Source organism: Sebastes fasciatus, chromosome 18, assembly GCF_043250625.1.
Source record: "Sebastes fasciatus isolate fSebFas1 chromosome 18, fSebFas1.pri, whole genome shotgun sequence".
In the NCBI taxonomy this organism is placed as follows: domain Eukaryota; kingdom Metazoa; phylum Chordata; class Actinopteri; order Perciformes; family Sebastidae; genus Sebastes; species Sebastes fasciatus.
This window is the reverse complement of record NC_133812.1, coordinates 13,056,768-13,080,749: the sequence shown is the minus strand read 5'-3', so window position 1 is coordinate 13,080,749 and position 23,982 is coordinate 13,056,768. Positions and strand designations below refer to the sequence as shown.

At 40.9% G+C, this 23,982-nt stretch overlaps 1 protein-coding gene across 1 annotated transcript in view; it reads right to left on the bottom strand.

Annotated features, from left to right (window-relative positions):
* Positions 1-23,982, bottom strand: part of nkain2 (sodium/potassium transporting ATPase interacting 2) — a 90,248-nt gene that overhangs the window by 24,760 nt on the left and 41,506 nt on the right. The window contains exons 3-4 of the mRNA XM_074614836.1: positions 23,041-23,121; positions 6,430-6,630 (exon numbers count right to left, since the gene is read on the bottom strand). Of these exons, the coding sequence (XP_074470937.1) occupies positions 6,430-6,630; positions 23,041-23,121 (282 nt within the window). The remainder of the gene's footprint in view (positions 1-6,429; positions 6,631-23,040; positions 23,122-23,982) is intronic.

The following is a 23,982-nucleotide window of genomic DNA, read 5'->3' as shown; positions in this document are numbered from 1 at the left end:
CATTGTCTGTGGTCAATGACGACAATGTCACATTCAATTCAGTCAACGAAAATGAAAGGGAAAACAACAATTCATATGCTAATGACTCATATTATTTCTCCAAGGATGAAGAAGGAAACCTAGAAACTGTTTCAGTTATTTTTGTCCAATACCTTTAATAATATTACAATATTTCAATGAGTGAATAGCATAGAGTACAGTACGTCCTTTGATCGTTATGAGTGGACAGTCCAAGGGCTGTCCACTGAATATCTATGAACTTTTATAAATGGGTGTCACTTTTTGGTGAATCACAGTCGTCCTAGTTGTTTTTAATATATATATATATTGTTGCATTTTTCAAGTAATAGCTCCTACATCATTACGTGTAAAACATTGTTACTGTGTTTTTTAGCATGGCTCCAGGGATGGCAATATTGGTCTGTCAGTCAGTCCGCAAATTTTGTCAAGACTGAAACATGTTTTCAACAACTTTTGGATGGATTGCCGTGATTTTGTTAAAGACAGTCATGGTCCCCAAATGATTTATCCTAATAACATCCTCTAGCGCCATTCGTTTTTTGGGGGGTGAAATATCTCAACAAGTATTGGTTTGCCATAACATTTGGTACAGACATTCGTGTTCCCTTCAGGATAAACTGTATTCACTTTCGTGACCCCTTCACTTTTCATATAACGCCATGATCTGGTCAGGATATTTATTTGACTTAAAGTGGCACTAGGCAGTATATTTTTGGCATCACTGGGCAAAAAGTCCATAATAACCTTTCAACATTTACGCGAGAAATAGGCATTACAGTAACAGAATATTGATATCAAATGAAGTACTCTATTGGTATCGGTATCACTTTAAGGGTACTGGTAAGCGTTAAGCCCCGCTGTCTCACATCCTCACAGAGCTGCAGAATGGCTGCACACTCTTAGCAATGTCTCTTCGTTGACCTAATAGCAGGGACCTGTGTTGGCAGTGCCACCTGTTTGTTCTGTTTGTATCCTGCATAGTCTATATTTGGTGTACACAAAGTAATCTGAAAAGTTTACTTTGAAAGGGGGCAGGGTGAGCAAAGGGTTACGACTGTCTTAAAAGTTTATACTGCCTGTTGGTTATGGGCCATTTCGACAAAACTCAATCTCAACATTCTGGATTTTACGCCAGAAATATGTCAAGGATATGAGCCAATTTGGAGCCAAACACACTTGACTGTGGGTGTTGATATTGTTCAGTATTCAGTCTAAAGTGGTTGTAATTTGTGCCCATTCTCAGTAAACTGCTTCAGTGTTGCTAATAGGTGCAACATGCAAACAAGCGGCACAGCTAATTATATTGTTTCATCACATGAAGCCATAACATTTCAGGCTCTTCGACTGTGTGCAGTGAAGGGCTGAGTGTACAGTATGGAGGTTGTCTTTCCAACCAAAAACACCAGTAGGTGATTTCACTGATTAATTCCTCTGCTTTGGTTGAAGTTATGCTAATCACTGAAATGACTTGCATGCATGCACTCTAGACCACTGAGTGAGCAGGAAGCCTCATCTTACATGTTTTTTTGTTGCAAAATGTCATTTAATTATCACTCGGTGATATTAGCAGGTAGAATAAAGCTGTGAGAACACACAATTGTAATCACAGAAGTCCTGCCTGCACATTCCCCCACTGTGCTGCAGAGTCTGGCAGTGATGGCGTTAGCCGACATTTCACCGAGGACTCTCTGGATCTCCCTGGAGAAGCTCTATGCTCCGCTTCAGCTCAGATCTTCATACTGTGCACCAAAATTGTCAAAGACACCCCTTTGTGTTTTGCAGTTTGGGAATCTAATCAGTCGGTTAACTCTTCAAAAATAACACAGTCATTTGCTGCAACAGTCAGGGAGCAAACCCAGTCAGCTTGGAACATTACAACATTATAACGCCTCAAGAAAATGGGTGTGAAACAGGTCATTTTCTAATGAGATAAACGTTATTATCTTTATGTAGAAATAAAGAATAACTTCACAAGTTTTGGTGTACGGTGATACCTGAACTTCTACAACAAATGGACCCGAAACTGTAAACCAGAGACAAAATCAGTGAGCACGCAGGCCAGACCTGACCAGTCTGCCAAACAAAAACATGCTCTGTTGAACACCCTGACAGCTGAAATGCCTCAGTGACTTTTCCAACTTCCATACTGTCCTGACATACAGTAAAACTGCAATTAATAGCCCAGGCTTTTATTTGCTTCAATCACTTAACTCAACTGGCATATATTTGGGTCAGGCGTCTATATGGGACAGGCCTTTAATGCCTTTCGCACAAAACTCTTGCTCAGCAAAGATGGGAAATACTATCAAATTGTTCATTTAAACCAGTATTAATATCATAAGTTTCATCACGATACGATATTATATAGATTCTTTGGACAACGATACGATATTTGCTGATATCACAAAGTCTGCCGCGATACGATTTCCATTTCATTCAATTCGTGGGACTGCGATTTATACGAGACAATATCATATGTACATTTAATACAATCAAGGAGGACACACATGAGGAGGGACCGCTTGGATGGAAATGGTGACACAAACGTGTAATGGGAATTTCAAAATAAAGGCGTATATCTTAAAGATAATGATATGTATCGATGTTTTCACTTTGAATTGATACAAATACAATTGATTCGTCCCGGTATTGTGCGTTGCCTTTTAATGCATGTGAGTGTGCCCCACTGGCTAGCTCACAGCCGCTGCTCATACGGCGGTTACAGCTGATAACGCCGTCCTGACCGTCGCGGAAGCGTAGCATCCACCCTACGGTCCCCCCCAAGATTAACACCGTTAGCTCTGTCAGTACTGTTGCTGTTGTTTGCACTGTTAGCACTGTTAGCGCTGTTAGCACCGTTAGCTGCGAGCCGCCGGCTCTGCCATCGCCATGTTGAGAGCCGTGCAGAGGCAATAGATATGCTCTGAATTTCAAATTTTGCACCTTTAACAATGCTTATTTTACCGACACAACACCTCTCATTATCCTCCTCGGCATTTAATTTGGTCGGTAAGTTTATTTGGATTTTGTATTTATCCAGTCTATCAAATAGTGCCTTGTTTTCTGGAAAACATGGGCCTCACCAGTCACTAATGTCCCCCTTCCCTTTCAATACCAACTATCAGTTAACCAGCCAGCTAACCAGTAAACATACAAACAACAACCAGTCAGCTTAGAGCCCAACCCGACCGAACCCTAACCTCGCATTTAGTCAGCCAGTCGACTGGTTGACCGTATGCTATTAAGCACCCTGACAGCGTTTCCACCAATTACAGTAAACCAGCCAGACAGTCAGCCGGTGAACCAGTCCGACTGTTGAGTGTGTGCTCATGGAGCATGACAGTGTTTCCACACACCAATTACAGCGAGACAGTGGTACAGCTGTGTGGTGGCTTGGCACTCAGCCACACTATAAGTACCACTATCGATTGACAGAGTGCATGAGGGGAGCGGGCGCGCGAGAGAGAGAGACAGTCATGCTAAGTGAGGGAGGATGACGCAGAGTGAAAAAGACATGCTGAAACTCCAAAAAGTCTTTCTCTCTTTCTGTTAATGCATGCAGTCAGAATTGAAGCGTCGGTTTGTTTATTGCGCGTGCGTCTGTATTCATATGCGTGTGAGTGCTCTGAAATATACAGAGCTTCTGTACTGAGGAAACTGGGATGAAAAGTGTCAGGCCTCCCTCATTCCCGCTCTTTATTTCTCTCTCCGCTGTCTCTTCTGATCCGGCTAATTATCGCAGTTTGACAGTGCAGGAGAGGAAGAAATACAGAGGGCGAGGGTAAGCGACAGGCAGAGGGAAACAGAGGGAAGGAAATCGCTTTTTTGTAACAATGAAATAAGACAGAGCGTGCAAGAGAAATAAACCTGAGATAGGGAGAGTGAGTCTCTAAAGCAGCTTATCCAGCCCATTCTATGTTAATGAGGGTACCAAGTTAATAACTTAATGGAGCCTGGATGCTTTTATTTAACCGCAAAGTTGCACAATCACCCACAATTCCCTAACCCATTGCAACAGGCAAAGAAGTTGGCATGGTTGTAATACACTTTAGAATACATTAAACTGAATGTACCAGGGAGTGTAACTGCATAGAACATCAATTTAATAATTGCATTCATTTCAAAGCACTGCGTCACACACACACACACAAACACATCACAAAGAGCACAGAATTTATCTACTGCATATATTACATCTTCCTTGTACGCACAAACACAGAGACTCACAGAGCAGTTTTTTTAATGAAAAGCTAATGCACTAAAATGTCATAACTAAAAGGAATAGTTCAATATTTTTTTCGCTTTATTTCCAAGTAAGATGAGAATATCAATATCAATGTCTATGGATAAAATCACTCATGATATCAAACCCAATTGTCCTCCCATTCTGCAGTTCCCATCAGCTCTGTGGAGTCTTTTAGCGTCTTTCAGCTCCTTGTTTTGGTTTTAAAGATCCCAGCTTTTGGGTTCAAGGCCCAAACGCACTGAAAGCTTCTGACGTGCGCGCTTTGAAGTACACCCATTGTGTGGCCGAACACGCACCATGACGCGTGTCAAACTGCTTTCACGTCCCTAGCCCGACCTTGATTTTTGGAGCGTCAAACGAGGACACGGTGACCAAGGCTGTTTTTTTGGAGAGAGATAAAATGAATAAAATGCTAAGGATTTTCCCTCAGAGGATGATACTTTATTAAAGAAATAAATCATTAATTTATAATAATAATAATAATACTGTCGCTTTAATTGGTTAAAGTGACAAACGTCGCCGGCGGTAAGTTACATCAGCTGTCACTACTTGATGTAAATTTTGTTTGTAACTTGACGGCAAAATAAAATAAAACTTTGGTGTAGTCGCATTTTTGTGCTCTCGCACCCAATTGGACTGTTATCAGGCCATTAAATAGGCATTATCGGTCGCTATAAGCATCATAGGTATGGTTTATTAGGGGCCTACTACACCTACTACATTGTAAAAGTGAAAGTGAAACTTAAATGCAACTCGTTCTATGTTGTAAAACTGAGTGAAACGTCATGTTTTGAACACAAACAAAATGGCTTCTTTAGGTTTAGGCAGCAAAAAAACATAACTACGAACACAAAGACAACTACACATTGTTGGTTTCACATGGTCTCCTGGGTGAAAGTTCTGTGTTTTGTGTTCCGTCCATCGTCCCCAACCTCCAACCCATATGGAATTTCACACTGTCTATACTACAGCACCTGACTTCTGCTTCTGTCAAAATTACTACGGTTGCTGGAGGTCGCTGTCGTGCTCTTTTATACCTTCTTTTGGTGATCTACCATGTGAATAGATGGTAAAACCTACTAGTGGGTGTAGTAGGCCCCTATTGACCCACATCTATGGGGCTTATAGCAACTGAAAACGTCTATTTAATAGACAGTCGGCTGGCTCTCTGAAGGATGGTGTCTGTACTGAGCCAAAGATTGTTTAAGGTAAGAGAAGCTTCACTCTGTAACACAACTGTACAACTGCGAGTGGACTAAGTGTTTTTGTAGTGCCAACCTGGTCCCAACAACTCCAACAGAGTGATACGTCTTCCATCTAGCGGATTGTGTGGTGTCAATTTCACATTATCTAGTTATACTTTCATCTATATCATATCAATAAGTTAATCTTATCCACGTTATAATTTTTAACTAGTTTTTCATTATTTAGCTTAAGTTAAAAGATTAAGTCGTATCTGTAATATACCAAAAATATTGCTTAATAGCGACCTTTTCTTAAATATTGCTGGTTCTGTATTGCTGGCATTTCAAATCTGACGCCTGCGGTGCACCATAGGAACATCAATTGACGTGCGTCAAATGAGGCGTGTTAATTATCACTTTCAGTTCGTTTGGGCCTTCAGTCTCACCACTTTCATCAGTATTGTACAAACCAACTGTGCAACATGGGGTTCTTACAGTTGCTAAGCTATGCTTGGACAGTCACTATTTTGGAAAGGGGTTTAACAGTCAATTTCCACTTTTTCATAATAGTCATAAAGTAAAAACTGCTCAGAGCGGTACTCCTTTTAAATCCAGTAATCTTTCTCACAACACTGACTTGCTAACACTCCTCACCTGTACTTACCAACCATTATTGGACAAAGCCAAGCTGTCTGTTTCCCCCTGCTACTTTACTGTCTCATGTCAGAAAGAAAGAAAATAAGAGTATTTTGCAAAATGCTACACTATTTAGTATTACTAAAATAACTAATATGAAGACAAATGTCTCTTTACATCTGCTACGTATTTACAGAAGCACGCAGTGTGAGCGACAGGTCACCCCCATTAGTTGAAAGGACGTTTAAAGCCGAGATGTAACAGCATGTATACTACATGCGGGTACTCCAGTTTGAAATTGCAGTGCATACTACAAAGTACTTATTTAGCTCAAGTACTCACAGCCAGGAGTATCTGCAGCGAGGAGTGAGCCACCTCTATGAACTGGAAATCCAGCAGACAGCCGGATATAGATATATATCGGTGGTCCTCGGGTGCCCAGGAGGGAGGAGGGGTGATGGGTGTCACCCTGCACCCCGGGCCGTTCTCCATCCACCAGGAGCGATGCATGGACAGGTTGAACGTCAGGACAAGGTCAGAGTCCTGGCAAGAAAGAGAGACAGACAGAAAGAGTTGAGTTACATCCTCAGACACAAGGCAGACCTGGAACAAGGTAGCAGCAGGCTGAATGTCAGGGCAGCTTATAACCGAGTTTTAATTAAAACCGTAAAACCGACTGTTTGTCAAATCTAGGTCTGAGAGAAAGAGAGCGAGAGAGAGAGAGAGAGAGAGAGAGAGAGAGAGAGAGAGAGAGAGAGAGAGAGAGAGAGAGAGAGAGAGAGAGAGAGACAGAGAGAGAGAGAGAGAGGGTTTGGCGCCATAAATAGATCTCAGATTTATAACTCCAATGATCTGGGATCACTCTGATTAGATCTGAATCATGCTCAGGCAGGGTTATGATGAGGACAATAAGGGAGGGAGAGGGAAGAATGATGGGAGGAGGCCAGAGAGAGAAAGGAAGAGAGAGGGAAAAGGGGGAGGTTGAGAGAAGCTTGGTCTTGTTTTGGTGTTTCTTCATGCACCAAAAGCTCTCGTATGATGATTTTAGTTTAAGAGAGAGAGAGAGAGAGAGAGAGAGAGAGAGAGGAGACTTTGTGATGTGGTCTCATGGGAGGGTCAGTAACTTTAGTGTTACTGTTTCAGTTTTAGGCCATTAAAAAACGAGATGCACATTAAAGGGATGGTTCGGATTATTTGAGGTTATCCAGTATGAGGTACTCATCTATAGTCAGTGTATAGCCGACAGTAGATGATAGTCAGCACGCCACCAGTGTGGAGAAAAAGACAGTTTCTGACATGGGAGCAAATGATGTAGGCCACCTTTTTAGCCACCTAAAGAAAGGCCCGCCTAAAAAAATCAATATCCGTTTAAGTGTAAGCTATATTTAGAATATTGTCACTGCTTTATCTTGCCGTCAGACAGACCTCTCCGACGGGGAACTGAACTTAAAGTAAAACTTATCTATGCTCTCTTCAAAGCCAGCAGGCTCCATTGACACAAACAGTATAGATAAGTTTAACTTTTAGTTCAGTTCCCCGTCGGAAAATGCTCTAAAAAAAAAAAAAAAAAAGTTTTCATGGTTAGAAACGTCCAGATACAACATTTATAAAGCACTTCTTATTCTTATTAATAGGAATATGAAAAATAAAACAGTTGAAAAGTAGCGCTGCTGTGCCACTCAGTCATGGTGTTGTCGCTGATGTGCGTCTTTCAGCACCACGGAGACGAGGAAAGCGAGATGCTGATTTCAATGAGGAGCCTACACTTTATTGCTGATAGAAAACATGTTCAAAGACCATTTTACTAATCCAACCTCTTATGTGGGACAAATACACCGTTGTATTCCTGAGTGCTACAGTTCATACATTAGTTAACTATTTTATTTTATCACCTCCTAGTGATTATCATATAAATAGCTAAACATGTAGGTCATTTTAATGTGTATAAGCGAGCAGTGCGTGCGCGTTGGCGCCGCTGTTCGCAGGATGTTATCGTTCATCAGTAGCTATGCTCACATCGTTATTATCATAGTTTTAGTTATTGTTATAATTTTTTGTTATTGTTCTTGGTGTGGATAGCCCTTTAGTTTTGCTGTTCTACAGATATGGAGACGTTGGCTGTGTGACTCACTATCCCGGGGGCTAAGCTCACCGGCAAAATGAAATAACACTTTCGGACACTTCTCAGGACATTTTCTAAGTGTCGTTAATTACATCATTGCTGTCACAAAAACGTGCCAGATCAATGTTTGCTGGTAGAACATCCATAATAAGTACTGACATGTATTTTTGTGTGAATTGAAGTTCCCCCTGGTAAGCAGATGCCACGTATATGTCTAGGGCTTTTATTGTGAAAGGTAAAAATGAACGGCCGTTGTGAATGTGGAGGCAATAAGTGTATTTTCCCAAATTAATAAATACATCGTACTTTGTGGCCGTTTTGTGTGGTGATGCGCTGCTCTGCTCACATTATATACATTATTTTCACGCCAATAACTCATTGATTTGTCTCGATCGCGCTCCTCTTTCTCCTCTCGTCTGTCTGTCATTTTACTTTCAGCGCAATGCATGATGGTATATAGTGCTCTGTTAGTGAGCATCGTTGTCCACTACTTTTCACGATGCATTGTAGGATACTTCGAGGCCACTATATAGGGTGTAATATTTCTCACTATACAATCGCAGTCCCATCACTGCCAGAAGCTGAAAATAAAAGCCACAACTGACAACCAGTAAATAAACAAACAGTTTCAGTCACTACAGCAGCAGAGAAAGACCAAGTAGCAACGGCCCCTGCATTTGCAACATAGGGTATCTGCTTTGGCTCCTCTACAAATCCTTTTAATTCTAAAAGCCCGAAAGACGCACAATAAATCAGTTATCATAGCCGTCTTGGTTTAAATAATGCAAATATTAACGACTCCACTTAGCAAAGGGTAGACATAGATCATTCCACAGATGGCCACCGCGCTGACACACTAATACGCACACTAACAAAATGCATTACACACACACACACGTGTTTTTTCTCTTGAACTTCTTCGCCATTAGTCTAATGAAAAGCCTTCATGCTCTTTAAAAGCATGCTGAAAGCAAAACATGACTTTCATTTAATTTGCTAATTTTCTCTGTGGTGATACATTTATTTATTTTTTTACAAAAATATTTGAAGATTTTGTTTTTCCTGTATTCATCTATCAAAATTCAGTTCCTTTAGTTCCTTAGCAAGTGTGCCCCTCGACGGTTTTCGTCTTACAGCATCACAGAATATTGAAAAATCTCCCAAATGAGACAAATATCCACTCAAAGTACATTTTTTATTACGTTTGCCAACTGTAATATAGTGGAATGAAGGGGTAAATAATCCCAACAGGAAATACTTTTTCACCAGTAGGATTTAATGTGACTTATTCTAGTGAAGATTCTAGTAATGACAGATCTTTAAATAGAGCAAAAGGGATTCAGTTCTTACATCAATACCATCTGTTTCTACGCCGTATACTCCACTTCGTCTTTATCTTTACCTGTCCCACTTCTCCTCCCACCACATCTATACTTAACTCCGTCACCTCCCTCCGTATTGTTCTTCATCTTACTTAATTCTTTCCTGTTCTCCTCTCTATTAATTCATACCACGGTCTCTCTTTCTACTACCCCCTCTTTTTCTTCCTTGGCCTCTCTCTATTTCAGCGTAATGAGTAAATGCCTCATTAGCGAAGAGCTTGATTAATGCCATCTCCCCTTGTTGTGCTCCTCTTTTTAATGAGTAAAATCTCTCTAAATTTCTCTCTCTGCCATCACTCTCTCTCCTTCTGTCTCTTACTGTCACTGCCTTGCTCCAAATCTTTCTGCCTCTCTGCCTTATACTTCTTCACCTCTTTTCTCCCTCTCTGTTATATGGGGTTGGGAGGGAAGCAATAATTATTTTCAGTGCAGTCTCTATCAGTGCTTTTCTAATGAGCCTCCCTACCAAACACGCACACATAAACAAAAAAGTAATTATCAATGAAAAGCTGAATTTGGCAAAATGTCATCAAGGCCAAGCAGGATGCATCGCTACTGATTCTCTCTCACGTTATGAAGGCAATGAAAAGGGACATTTATGCGTGAAGAATGGGCCCCGTTATTTAGTTGCTGCTAAGTAAGTTGTGCTAACCACTTGCGGAATATGGGAACAAAATATGCTGCAACTTCATCCAACTTGAGAAAAGACAAGGCAGCAATAATTCATTTATATGTATAGCTTTGTTGGAACACAGAGAGCATTTTTAAAAGAGCTTATATAAAATTATAAATATAACAAGATAATATGAGCAATCGTACCAACACTAAGTTTAGGCAGAAAGAGCAATAGCGATGCGGTGGATCTGACGTGAAGCGGAGGAGTCTTGCATCGCACTGAAAGGGTTTATTTTACAATAATGACCCGTTCGCTGTACATTATCCCGCTTATTACACGGCTACTTACTTAAGAAATCAATAATTTGACACAAAAATGGTCCTCCAGAGTCCGACATCAAAACTGCACCCATAGCAACGGTATGTTATACATAGTTAACATCTGCTATAAAGAAATAACAGACTGTAGAACGCCGTGATTGACCAATCAGAATCGAGTATTCAACAAAGCCGTTTAATAAATCTGTTTAATCTTAACCAAACCTGCTTCTCTGATGTAACTTCATATTTAGTATCTCATCTAACTCTCGGCAAGAAATAAATGTATTTCCCAAAATATCTATTGCTTTAAATTCCATTGTACCTGTACTGAAGCTGTGCCAATGTGAGGTCATGTAGTCTATGTGGTTTCACTTCGCCACATCAATAGGAAAGAAAACCACAACTAACAACAAAAGAGACCAAGAGAGGGAAGGTAGGTACCCTTCTCTGATTTCCCCTTGCATTCAGCTGTGTGTGAGGATCCTGAGCATGAGTTCATGGAGGTTACAGGGTCTGTAATAAAGCCTGGAACCAGACTGGTACTAATAATACCAAACTGTATTATCTCCTTTCTATTCATCCAGCAGCAGTGAGCCGCGACAACAAACCTCTACCGCCATGGAATGGGGAAAAAAAATTAGATTAAAAAAAAAAATTCAAAATTAAGCCCATTTTTCCAAAGTAAGAAAGAGTGTTTGAAGATAGTGCTTTTGTAATAATAATAATAAAAAAAAAAAAATATGAACAGTTTTAGTGTTCACAACCTACACAAAGGATTTGGAGGCTTAACTCCACAAATTATTCCACACTCGCCAGTGGAATACAAAACAATTAAATAGCAGCTGTGTGCTGGCATTGATGTATTGATTTTATATGGTGGGATTTATTTAGCATCGCAGCATTGAACCCACCCCGATGATGAAGCCATAGCTCCACAATAATCTTGAGATATTAATCTGTCTGGTGATGAATGGGCTTGTTTGGCTTGCAACCTCAAACAAAAAAATATTGACTAGGCTTTTATTAGTATATCTAACTGTGTGTGTGTGTGTGTGTGATCCTTACTAAGCGCCATTTCTGACTGTTTGTCTATAGTCTTCCTCCACATATTTCCTCACCACTTTCCGGGTGTCTCACCTTTCTCTCCTATTATCCCTCTCTCTCTCTCTCTCTCTCGCTCTCGCTCCCTCGCACACACACACACACACAGTATAGTCTATAATTTCCAGTGTGCAGGTTGAGGATCATGCACTCATGCTCTCAGGTCTTTGTCTCTGACTGTGGGCTAGTGCCGCTTCAATGAACCACATCTGTTTTTCATCTGCCTCCCTCTCTACTCTCTCTCTCTCTCTCAATTTCCCCTCAATTTCCCCTCAATTTCCCACTTCTCTATTTTCCTTTGTCTTCCACTCCCAAGAGATGGAGAGATGGATGAATGGATGGATGGATGGAGGGACGGAGGGAGGAAAAGACCAGTGAAAATGGTATTTCCCCTGATGCCCTTTTGATGCTACCTGGAGCTACATTTGAGAGCAGTTTAAGAGTTAAAATATTTGCCAAAAATTGTGTTTCCGACTATAAATAAGGCTTTAAACCTTGGCAGCATAAGAAAAAGGGGCACTTGGATATGAATAATTAAGCGTCAATGTGTCCAATTTTGATCAAAGCAGATGTGACGTAAACAAAATTAGTTTTTTATCATCTATTAATGCTGTTTTTCAGGATATGCAAATGTTACAGTCCACAGTTCACGCTGTCTGGACAGGATATTACCAAATGTGTCAATAAAAGAATACAGACCTTAAGCAACAACGTTCTAGATAATTGTGTTTTTTACTCTCCAGACCCACATTATATTCTGGATGGATGGACGGAGGGCATAAGGGAGGGAGTGTCAGTTTTTCCCCACGAGTGCTTCAGCATCTGCTCCCTGGACACAAACACACACGGCTTACAACACGCACAGACTCGCACATAATCTAACACCTTCATACATGCTCCGAACATACAATACAAGCTCCGGCAGTCATGTAGTGAAGCAGACGGTAAATAAAACAGTCAGTTTGACATTCTGACAGCCAGTCAGATAGTCAGTCGGTCCAGCGGATCATCAAACTAAAGGGCAGAAAATCAGTGAGTGTGCGATATTAGCTTCATTCTCTCTGAAGTCAATTTTTCACTCTATTTAACTGAACCTCCATCTCTATCTGGCTCTATCCCCTTTTCTATTATTTTCTCTCTCTCTCTGCTGTCTCTCGCTATGTCACTCTGTCTGTGTTATTTCACACCAATATCATCAGTCACGGTGCATCTCCCTACGTTGTTTTGCTGTGATTTCCCATGGGTGTTAGATGAGGCCTTAACCCATAATGCCTAAAGCACTTCTCTCCTATCAGATTGGTTGGGGTTGTTGGGGAATTGTTTGTGTGTGCGTATGTGCTGAAGGGTGGGGGTGGTGGGGAGTGATGACGTCCTTTCCAGATCCTAACCCTGACCTTAACCACCCTAAACCCATTACCATCTCTAAGCAAATGCCTCAACATAACCATTTTAACCCCTTCGATCTTTCAGATTGGTGAGGCCAATTATAGCGCTATACCCGTACACCAGGTGGGATCCATAATTGCATAAAGGAGTGGGGGGGAGTTGCTAATTCAAGCTTTCAATGGGTTAATTGGGTTTTTGGAAAAAAAACATTAGCCACGCCGTAAGCAATAAGTCAGATGTAGATTGAAAAAGGAACGTAAAACAGAATCAGCAGCTGCATTTTAAAGCTGCTGTAATCAATATTTTATATCAACAATGGATCAAAAGACTTCGTATTATGTGAAAGGGGTCGCTCATAATGATGAACACAGAATTATCACCCAACTCTGCAGTCATTAAAGAGTCAGATATTTCTATCACGAGTTGGTGGAGACAAAAACAGAGCTTATAAGAGAGTGAATATTTATTACATTTGTTAGTTAAACAGAAACACAGCTCCAAATAAATGCATAAATGCTCTGTGTCTTAACGAAACATACTAAAAGGATACAAAAATGTTTCACAAGATCAAGTTAATGAAGCTTATTTGTAAAAGGATAATTCTGGTTTATTACAACTAGGGTCTTATTTTTGTAGTTTTTACGTAATTTCTATTACTATTAATAACAATGTAATAGTGACATTGTTTGCTGATATCTTGGAAGGTGGCGGCATCGCTAAAAGGAAGTACTACAGAGTAAAGGCCTTTACACACTGGGGGCGTGACAAATAAGGTGTTAATAAAGTTTATCGTCATGGTTCGGAATATGAAGGCTTCATGTTGTTGTTTTATAATCCTTATAAATATAGATGCTACTCAACCCGTTCAGCATAACGTGATTGGTTGATGTCTTTATTCATGGTGCTAAAGCTCTGAAAAATCGTCCTCATTCCGAAAACTATAAAAATATGGCTCAAGTTGTAATACACCAACACGCTCTAATACTAACTCGTCACATACTGCTGCTTTGTCACGCCCCAATTTAGGTTTAGGCAACAAAACTACTATAATTAGGTTTAGGAAAGAACTACAAGTTTTGTAAAGTGAAAATTAAACTGAATGTTGTGAACACGGAACATTCACTAACAGCTGATTGTAACGTGAAAGGGAAACTTAACACACGGGCCAAAAACAGCGGCCTCCTGGAAGAAAGCCTTGTGTTTGTTGGACCCTTCCACCGCCACTCCCGCTCGCCCTTAGTGTGTCTTTTCGCTCTTTAAACCACAGCCACTCCCAGGGCACTTTCTCTGAGCGTTTACCGTTGCATGCATATGGGTTTACATTGCAGTTAATGGAAAGCCTGGTGTGTCTCATACTGGTGCTAAAGGGTGCCTTGCGTGGCGGTATCTAACGCCAATGGCCATGACAAAGCCTCGGTATTTGACGCCCTGAGAATGAGAACGGGCTGAATACACTGAAAGGTTGCTTTATTGTTTCAATTAAAAGACGTTCCTCAGGCTTTTCCCAGTTCTGAAGAAGCTCATTTGAAAAAAACCTTCAAGAGCAGTATAGTTAAGGAGTTCTTTAAGTAAAAGGCAGTTTAGCAGTTTTCTCTAGCATGTACAATATAACAACAAGCATTACTGCTTACACAGCAAGGCTAAATCCATTATAATCAAGGCTTGAAATCACCAGCAAACATCCGAACCCTGGAACAAGTTTGACTGCGGCAGGCGAGTCAATCACATTCATTATCTACTGCGGCGTACAGCCAATCTGTGTTTAATCAGCTGGCTCTATTTTAACAAGTAAAAACCAACTCTTGTCGTCACGCATGGAACTATACAGTAACAATGAATAATCAAATGGAATCACCAGCAATAATAGCTCAGGGCTCCAAATGATCAAATTGGCTGGTAGGAATGTCCCACTAGAGACGTGTTGATGAAAGAAGGCAATTTCATGCCACGATTTCTACAAATGCGTCCATTGATCAACCACAGTCAGGGTTGATGCATTTACTCAGTGAATCAGGGTGGATGTTTTAACTACAACGTCATGATTAAATGTGTGGGATCCTCTGATTCATTGTCTCAATCGGCGGTGCACAATGAATACTGGGAGGGGTAATATTAAGTGACTATTAGCATTCAAACTAGCCCCGGCAATCTGTTTTTTTTACTTTCCTCGAAAGATGAATTGGGTGGTTTGCGATTTGATTTACTGTCATATTTCTCCGACAATTTATCCTGCAGTAAAAAGCTCGCCCTTCACTGACAACAGCAGCTATTGATGTTGATATGAACTTGATATGAGAGAGACATATTCTTTTTCTCTGTCAGATAAGCGATCTTCCCATGAGGTTTTGTTGCTCTAACTTTCTCTCTGTTTGTACTTCTTCTTCTTCCCTTGTCCCCTCTCGTCTCTCTTGAAAGCGACACCGATTCGTATGTGGTTTCATCCCATAACACGTCATCTTTTATAGCTCCCATCATACCTTCGCCTGTCTAAACCTCGTCGTCTCTCTGTCCGCCCCTGATGCCTGCCTTCTCTACCCCCAATCTTTCAGTCTTCTTTAGTTTCTCTTTCTTATCTCTTCCCTCCATCTTTCATTTTTTTTTATCTCTCATTCTGTCTTTTTCCCCTGCAGTTATTCCTCTCTCTCTCTCTCTTTCTCTGTCTCCATTGTGTGTTTGTGGACTGAAATTAGACGCCTGGACAGATATGAGATTCAAAATGGCACTGTTTTTGAGACTGTTTGGATTTTGTGTGTCCCTCATGTTTTCCTCTGACTGATAAAATGAATGACAGGTTCTCCAACTACCGGCAGAGCAAACAGACACACACTTTGGCACATACAGTATGCAAAAAAGCATGCGGGATAACCCTCCCACGCAGCAGCCCGCCCCTTCAGCAAATGACTGACAGCTGAGCTGCGGTGTATGTGTGTACAATATATGTCTGTATCTGTGTGTCATCTGACGTGCGGAGGGTGTCTGCATCTTTTATATGACACAGTGGACTACTGACAGTTAGCTGTCTCAGTGTGTGTGTGTGAGAGAGAGAGAGAGAGAGAGAGTCGATGTGAATATGCAAGTGTGTGTTTGCAGCATTGGTGACAGTTCTCTCTCCACAGGCTCCTCTCCGAATCTGTCAGGGATGCCACATCAGAAATCTTTTTAAAGATTAATTCTGTGGCATTGCTGCTATATTAGATAGTGCAGCGGTGAGTGGCAGGAAGGACGGGAGCGTGACAGACTGATATATGGTATGAATCTCGGGCTTAAACTCAAATTACTGTCAAGACAGGATGTACACCGTATCTTGCCTCTGGGGCTCCACAAGGGCCTTATGGGAGGCAAAGATTCACATTAGATAGAAAGTTCCATCAAACGCAAACCGGTTGAGAAGGCAAACATGTCGTAACAAGACTAGTGATAAAGCAGTTTATCAATCAGTTGTTCATCTTTTTTTTCTTTTTTAATCTTGTTTTAATTTAATAAACACTTCTTGTCTCTTAATACCAAGCATTTGCAACTTCACAGATCCAAAGATTTGCATGTTTTCTTCATATAATTTCATAAAGTTTTTTGGTTGCTGATCAGACCAAATCATACTGTACACTGTATAAGGGGACGTAGTCACCGTGACGTCACACGTTGGTTTGTGGACTGCCGTTTTGAAGCCTCAAGTTTGGCATTATGGCTGTTTCGCCATTGCCATTTAGTTTTTTTTAAACCTGAAGCGACACAAGAAGGTGGAGTTAAGTGCAGCTGAACGCAGAATAAGACATTTTAGGCGACACAGATACATAAAACTGTGGTATATACTCATCTTGCCCTTTGATTTCTATCTAAAACATGTATCTTCAACATCTTAGATGTGTGAAGTTACCGTGGTTACAGGCGTTGTTCTTTTCACAGACTGTATATAAGAAGAAGACATAGTCACCATGGCGTCACCCATTGGTTTGTGGACTATCGTTTTGAAGCCTTGAGTTCGGCATTTTTGGCCGTTGGCATCTTTGTTTTTTGCAACCAGAAGTGGCCGTGACCAAAATGTTACAATTAACTGTCATGAACTGGAAACACACTGTGAAAGGGTTAAAGTTCTAAGAGGAAAACGCGGACAACACTCAGATCGGACAACGCTGTGGTAGCAACCTGTCAATCACAAGGTAGCCACGCCCTAAAGCATACTCTGCTTTATGGTCTATTTGACTCTAAATGGGACCATAATTTACTAAATGAACATCATGCTGTATTGAAGAAGACTTGAAACTAGCGATTTAGACCATAAACTCATGTTTACAATGTTTACTGAGGTAATAAATCAAGTGAGAAGTATGCTGGTTTGGATACTAGTTTGTAGTCCAAACATACTCTAAGGCAAATGTGTTTATAGCTGCTCCGAATGGTCAGTAAGAATCCCGCTGTAATAGAGAGGGGCGATACCCAACACTCAGTCAAATGGGGATAATGGCACACACTTTTCAGAAAGACATTCATTATGTTGCACTTGGTTGTAAACACAAAAAAGTGAAGGAAGTAATTTTGTGAGAATGAAAAAAGAATGTGCGTTTGCACCCCTGCTGCTTCAATCCAATGGTCACATTAAAAATAATGAGGGGGCAGCTGAGAATCACAGAAAGTTCAAACACCTACACTTCCACTGCAGCTGAGCAAACTGAGCCAGCTGATGAGGATAGCGTGATACGGTCCAAGACTGAGTTGAGATTGTTTCGTCAATCGCGGTTTCCAATGTCAAGCTCGAGCTGTCAAGCTCAAAATAATTGATGAGTAAAAATGTGTGTCAAATCTAACTTTGAGTTACTGACTGTCTGCGTGGGACAATGTCAGTGAGTCATGACATGATGTCTCATCGAAGCCACCGTTATCTCAATCACGATGATCCGTTTTTTTCCTCCAACGTCCGTCCATCTGGCCGTCTGACTTCAAACTGAGCTGACAAACTCTGACGCATTCCCCCTCCACGCTTTCTCTCCCACCTTTCCACCCACTTGTCTGGGGTTTACTTTTCTTATCAAGAAGAAATGTCATAGGCGTTTGGCAAATTTCATACCCTTTACAGCCCCAATCTGTCCGACTTTCCCGCACTATAACACCAGGAATATTTGCAGTTCTGTCGCCATGAAAGTTGAATTGTTGTCTTTGTCTGCCATATATTCTTTAAATCAACATCCAAATGTTTGGAATCCATTCATTTTAAAATGGGAAGCCCAGCCTCTAAGTATTCACTTACCTCCCTGGCAGTTGGATCAGTGTTGTAATAAACTTACACTGCTGGCACTGGGGATGCACAATCTGGATATGAGTTCTATTCACGGATAAAACAGAGTGTTGGCACTGGAAAATTACATCAAAGCTACAGTGTGAATCCAAGAGGCACCGATAACATGGCATAAATCAAAGCACCGGCTGATTCCCTGCCTCTTTCATACACAGAAAGATGTCAGATCTCTGTAATGAAGAAAAATGGAGTCTGTCGCAACCACTTTTGTCCTGTGACCCCAAAGTAATGGCCTGAGTGTATAAAGTAATGTATTAAATTGGCACTCGGTACTGGCCAATACATAAATCCCCGCGCATCGACCATGAATAGCAGTGCCTTCTTGACGGCGACACATTTCCTCAAGTCTTGACATTGGAAATATAGAGGCAGAGAAGTGAATGAAAAGGAGGCGAGAAGGTGAACGAAGAGCGAGGCGGAAGAGGAGCGCGGGACGGATTCACATGGTACTTTGCAAAACAACATGAAAAAGACTTGATTATAGGGTGAGCAGAGGGAGAGGAGGGATGAATTACATGGAGATGAAGAGAGCGAGGCGCAGGAGGAGGGAGAAAGAGAGGCCATGAAAGAGGGAAGCGGCATCAGAAAGCAATAGAGAGGGAGATTAAAAGATTTTTATTTCTATCACAGTATTCTTGAAGCACAGAGCGTACCACCATTACCCTTATCAAATACCAACGAGGTATTTTGATCCAGTTCACTCACCGAGATACATAAAACTGTGGTATACACTCATCTTGCTCTTTCATTTCTATCTAAACCATGTACTTCTGAGCTTAAAATGTAGTGTCTATTTTTGCTGGGCTGTCATGATGTTAGATTTCAACTTTTAACCTATTTGGCTATATCTGCTTTTAATAGTTCAGTGTTCATGTTGACACCTGATATTGATGAAAATGTATATCACTTTTAGTCACATTTGAGTCATTTGATAATTTAGTTTTTGTCTAAATTTAGTCAACAAGACATTTAAGTTTTTATTGTTTTTCATTTATGTTTTAAATTTTTGTTTTGACTAAAAATTCGGAGGCTTGTCGCATCTTAGATGTGTGAAGTTACCGTGGTTACAGGTGTTGTTCTCGTCATAGACTGTATATAAGAGGAGGATGTAGTCACCGTGACGTCACCCATTGGTTTGTCGACTGACGTTTTGAAGCCTTAAGTTTGTCTGTCGCCATCTTGTTTTTTTGCAACCAGAAGTGAAAGGGTTAAAGTTCTAAGAGGAAAACACTGACAACATCCAGACTGGACAACGCCGTGTTAGCGACCTGTCAATCACAAGGTAGCCTCGCCCTAAATCATCCCCTGCTTTATGGTCTATTTGACTCTAAATGGGACCATAATTTACTAAATGAACATCATGCTGTATTGAAGAAGACTTGAAACTAGCGATTGAGACCATAAACTCATGTTTACAATGTTTACTGAGGTAATTAATCAAATGAGAAGTAGGCTCATTTTACTTCCATACAATCTAACTTTGTTTTGCAACCAGAGGAGTCGCCCCCTGCTGGCTAGAAAGAATGCAAGTTTAAGGCACTTCAGCATTGGCTTCACTTTTTGTGTTTTAACCGCTTTTTTTGTTTGACATTGTGCGGTCCTTCCGACAGAGTACAAGTCTTGTTTCATCATCTTTTTGAGGGGTTTCTTTGTTCTGAACTGAATGGCAACAATCACAGACATAACCATACTTGTTTTACATGTGGTCCATTGTAATAATAGCTCTCAGGTCTGTAAACAAGTCCTGGAACGGTAGGTGATGTATTCGTATCTCATACAACAGCTGGTGAATCCGGGTTGGTGGGGGTGGGGGGGTGGAAAGTGGGCATTTGTGGCTCCCCTCTCCCTCAGCAACTGGGTCAAGGTCGATGTGCCCTTGAAGCGGGGCGCACGCAAACTGTTCTGGTCATAAAAACAAGCTGTTCGGCATCTGGTTCGAATGTGCCTCACTCTGATTGGTCAGCGGGTAATTGATAAAGGTGTCCCTGATTAACTGGCTGCTTCACCCTCATTAGAAACCAGATGTGGTGATTTTGGTCTGAAGGGCTTTTTTCTAATAAAAATGAAGAGAAATGTTAAACTCGTATAATTTCATAATAGAATATAAATGATACATTTGGTGACATAATTAATTCTATTCTATTCAATTAACCTTTGAACCGTTATTATGCAGCTTTTTCCAGCTGTTTCTAACTGTCTCTCTGGCCTTCCAACATGGCAGACATGGCTTTCTATTTTTTTCCAGTGTGATAAAAAACGCCAAACGGCAGCTCCCTGTCCTCCCAGCTGTAGTGGTAACTGTTAAACTATAGGCCTCGGGGACAGTGAGAGGTGTAAATATCATTAAAATCAGAGATCAATGAAGCTGTAGGTTTCTAGACAGTAGGGTGGGGGAGATTTTATACAACTGTTCTGGCCCTAGTTTGGATTGCAACAAAACTTAACAAGGCTAGCAGTTTGTGTGTGAGTGGGTAGAACAGACAGACAGACAGACAGACAGACAGACAGACAGACAGACAGGGGATGAGTGTATCGAACAGCGAGTGAGCACCGGAGGGAACAGGAACACTAGCAAAAGAAAATGTGCTTATGTGATCGACAAGCTTGAAATAGCCATAAGATGAAGACTCGGATACATGATATGTGGTGCTATAAGTGCAATTCTGTGTGATTTGTTAAACTGGTAGCAGACATGTTACATAACTGTCCAACAGAATAAGTAACTTAGAAGCAAATTATGATAGGGAAACTACTATTTTTTTCAACCCCACACCGCAGAGTGTAATCAGCCATAATCAGCACTCCCATCAACTGATTTCCTCTGTTTATGGAAGCGCTGATTGGCCCTAATTAATTGTGCAAGTTGATAATCTGTATTCAGAATCGACTAATTTCACTGCAGAAGGGCTAAACTTTTGCAGAGCGAGTCTCAGAGGACTTAAATGACCTCGTGTCTCGTGTCGGCGCGTGCTAGCAACGCAAAGAACTGACAAGCTTTGGTGAGAATTATACTGTTTACACATAGAGCCACTTAATGTGACTTGCGACTTCACATTCTAGCGAGATGTTGAAAAAAGGTGTAAATGAATCCGTCTCTCCGAGCTGATCTTTCCTCCTCTTTCAAGTGTAACCGTGTCAGTAAGCAGTCTGTGGAAGTGGCCACTGACAGGGTCTCGCCCCCGTGATAATGGCAGCTGAAGTTACACTAAAATTACACAGAAATTATGTGACCCTCGGTGTCAAAAGAGACAGGTAGAAAGCCACTTCAGCGATTTCAGCGCTTGCGGTCAAAGAAGGGACATCATTCCACGGCCTATTATCATACAGGAAGGTGTGTTTGTGAACTACACAAACACACCTGTCTGGATGATAATAGGCTTTGGCGACAGCAGAGTGATGCTACAGAGTGGCACTTCTTTTACTTCACAAATGATTGTTTGCAGAGTGCAGACACTGGCTGCCAGTGCGCATATCAAAAAGACAACAGTGTAGTTTCAGAGAAAAATGGATCTGTGTAGAGAGTGAGTGAGTCTGAGTGAAGAAGAAACGTTTGTATCGCTCATGGTTCTGTCAGGGGATCCACGGGTTATGGATAGTTCTGAGCAAAAGTTATTCTTCCTTTGGTCTTTTTTAGGTTACCAAGCAGCCTCAAGTGCATTATACCACCCTGCTCTTGACAGGAGAAGGGTCTTCAAGATTTGCATCATGCATGGGAGAAGCTTAACAGATGCAAAATCTTATTGATATAGTGATTTGGCCAAGGAAGACGCAAATTTGTGGCTAAATGTAAATTAAGTTGTGTCTTATTGCGAACAAATCCAAAATCAAGAACTTAGTCTCAATTAGGGCTGTCAAAGTTAACGCGACAATAACGCGTTAAAGCAAATTTGTTTTAATGCCACTAATTTCTTTAATGCATTAACGCAATTTGCAATTTTTAGGTTATAGCGGGCTGAGTTTTAAAGCTAGAGTGAAGATACTGGTATCATATGAAACTAAAAAAACCTAATACTCATACCCATACTAGCTTGTCGCAAAGGAGACGAAATAACGCTACATTTTGGAGAGGAAAAACTGGCATGGCCATTTCCAAAGGGGTGACCTCAAGATATGTGAATGAAAGTAGGTTCTATGGGTCAGCTGTTGTTGCCTGTTGGGCTTGAGTTTGCCATGTTATGATTTGAGCATATTTTGTATGCTAAATGCAGTACCTGTGAGGGTTTCTGGATAAAAATTGTCATTGTTTTGCATTTTTAATTGATTTCCAGTAAAAAATATATACATACATTTGCAAAAAGCAAGTTTATTTGCCCACTCGCCAAAATTTAGCAAAGTACGGAGTGACAAGCTGGTGTGACATGATTGGTACCCATGGATTCCTTAGGTTTTCTAGTTTCATATGATGCCAGTATCTTCACTCTGAGCCCGCTACAACCTAAAAATCTCAAGTTGCGTTAATGTGTTAAAGAAATTAGTGGCGTTTAAACACACGTTATTATCACATTATTATCGCGTGAACTGTTACAGCCCTAGTTTTTAATAGTTTTTGGACAAAAGTAGAGCTCTATGATCCAGAGGAAAACATTATATCAGACTTTGGCTCCACGGATAGTACTTGTCAGTAGAATTAATTCATTGCTGGCTTTGGTCTTTTCATTTGGATATGATAAGAAACATATCAAATACTGTCTTATTCTTGCATCTGAAACTTCAAATCAAAGGAAATGTGTTCTTACTCGGGACAGATCTCCAACCTCCAGGTAGAAACAGATGATGAAAACATTCCAGGTCATCCAAACGACCAGCCAGGCTGCGTACTGCAGAGGAAAAACCGGGAGAGGGAGAAGAAAGTGAGAGGCAGACGAGATCTGACAGGTCTTTGTTGGAGAATTAAAAATGCATGTTCATGTCTTGCATTCGGAGCGAGCTGGAGATGGAGAGAAAAGACAGAGGGAGGCTTCACTTTTGATGTTGTTAAGATGCGGAGAAAACAAAAACAACGGCGAAGAGTGCAACCAATCACCTGAATCAAACCAGACAGAGAGAGAAAATAGATGTGCGTGTGTGTGTGTGTGTGTGTGTGTGTGTGTGTGTGTGTGTGTGTGTGTAACACAGAGTTATAAGCAGGAATGGATGAATGAATGAATGATGGAAGTAAGGCAGAATTTATAAGCTTGGATAAAACTTTCATTCCCTTTCATTATCTGAATTAATTTTCCCTGTGCGTGTGTTTAAGGTTAAGGTGTCGGTGGTGTTTATATGATGTGTGGGAGGGCTGTGTGGAGGCCCTGCAGCCGCCGTGGGAACTCCAGAAAGTTTTCTGACACATGAATTATTTTATCGACAGCTGCCAGAGACAGAAAAGAGAAACAAATAAATTCCACTTGGCAAGTTATTTACTACTCCCACTCCACATCACTGTTGTAACCTTTTATTTACTATATAATTAAAGGATCAGTTGTTAAACACATTATATTTAACGTTGTTCTGTGCACACAGTGCAGTTTAGGTCATGACTATGATACAGTTTTCATGGATGGCAGTGCTATGAAACCTGCAAATTACAGTGAGGCAGAAAATAAAACCTTTAAACTGTCACTCCAGTCCAATTTTATTCCGCCCTCGTTATGCGATGTAGAGAGCTGAGGATAGCCTAATGAGAGGCTGTTGCTAGATCT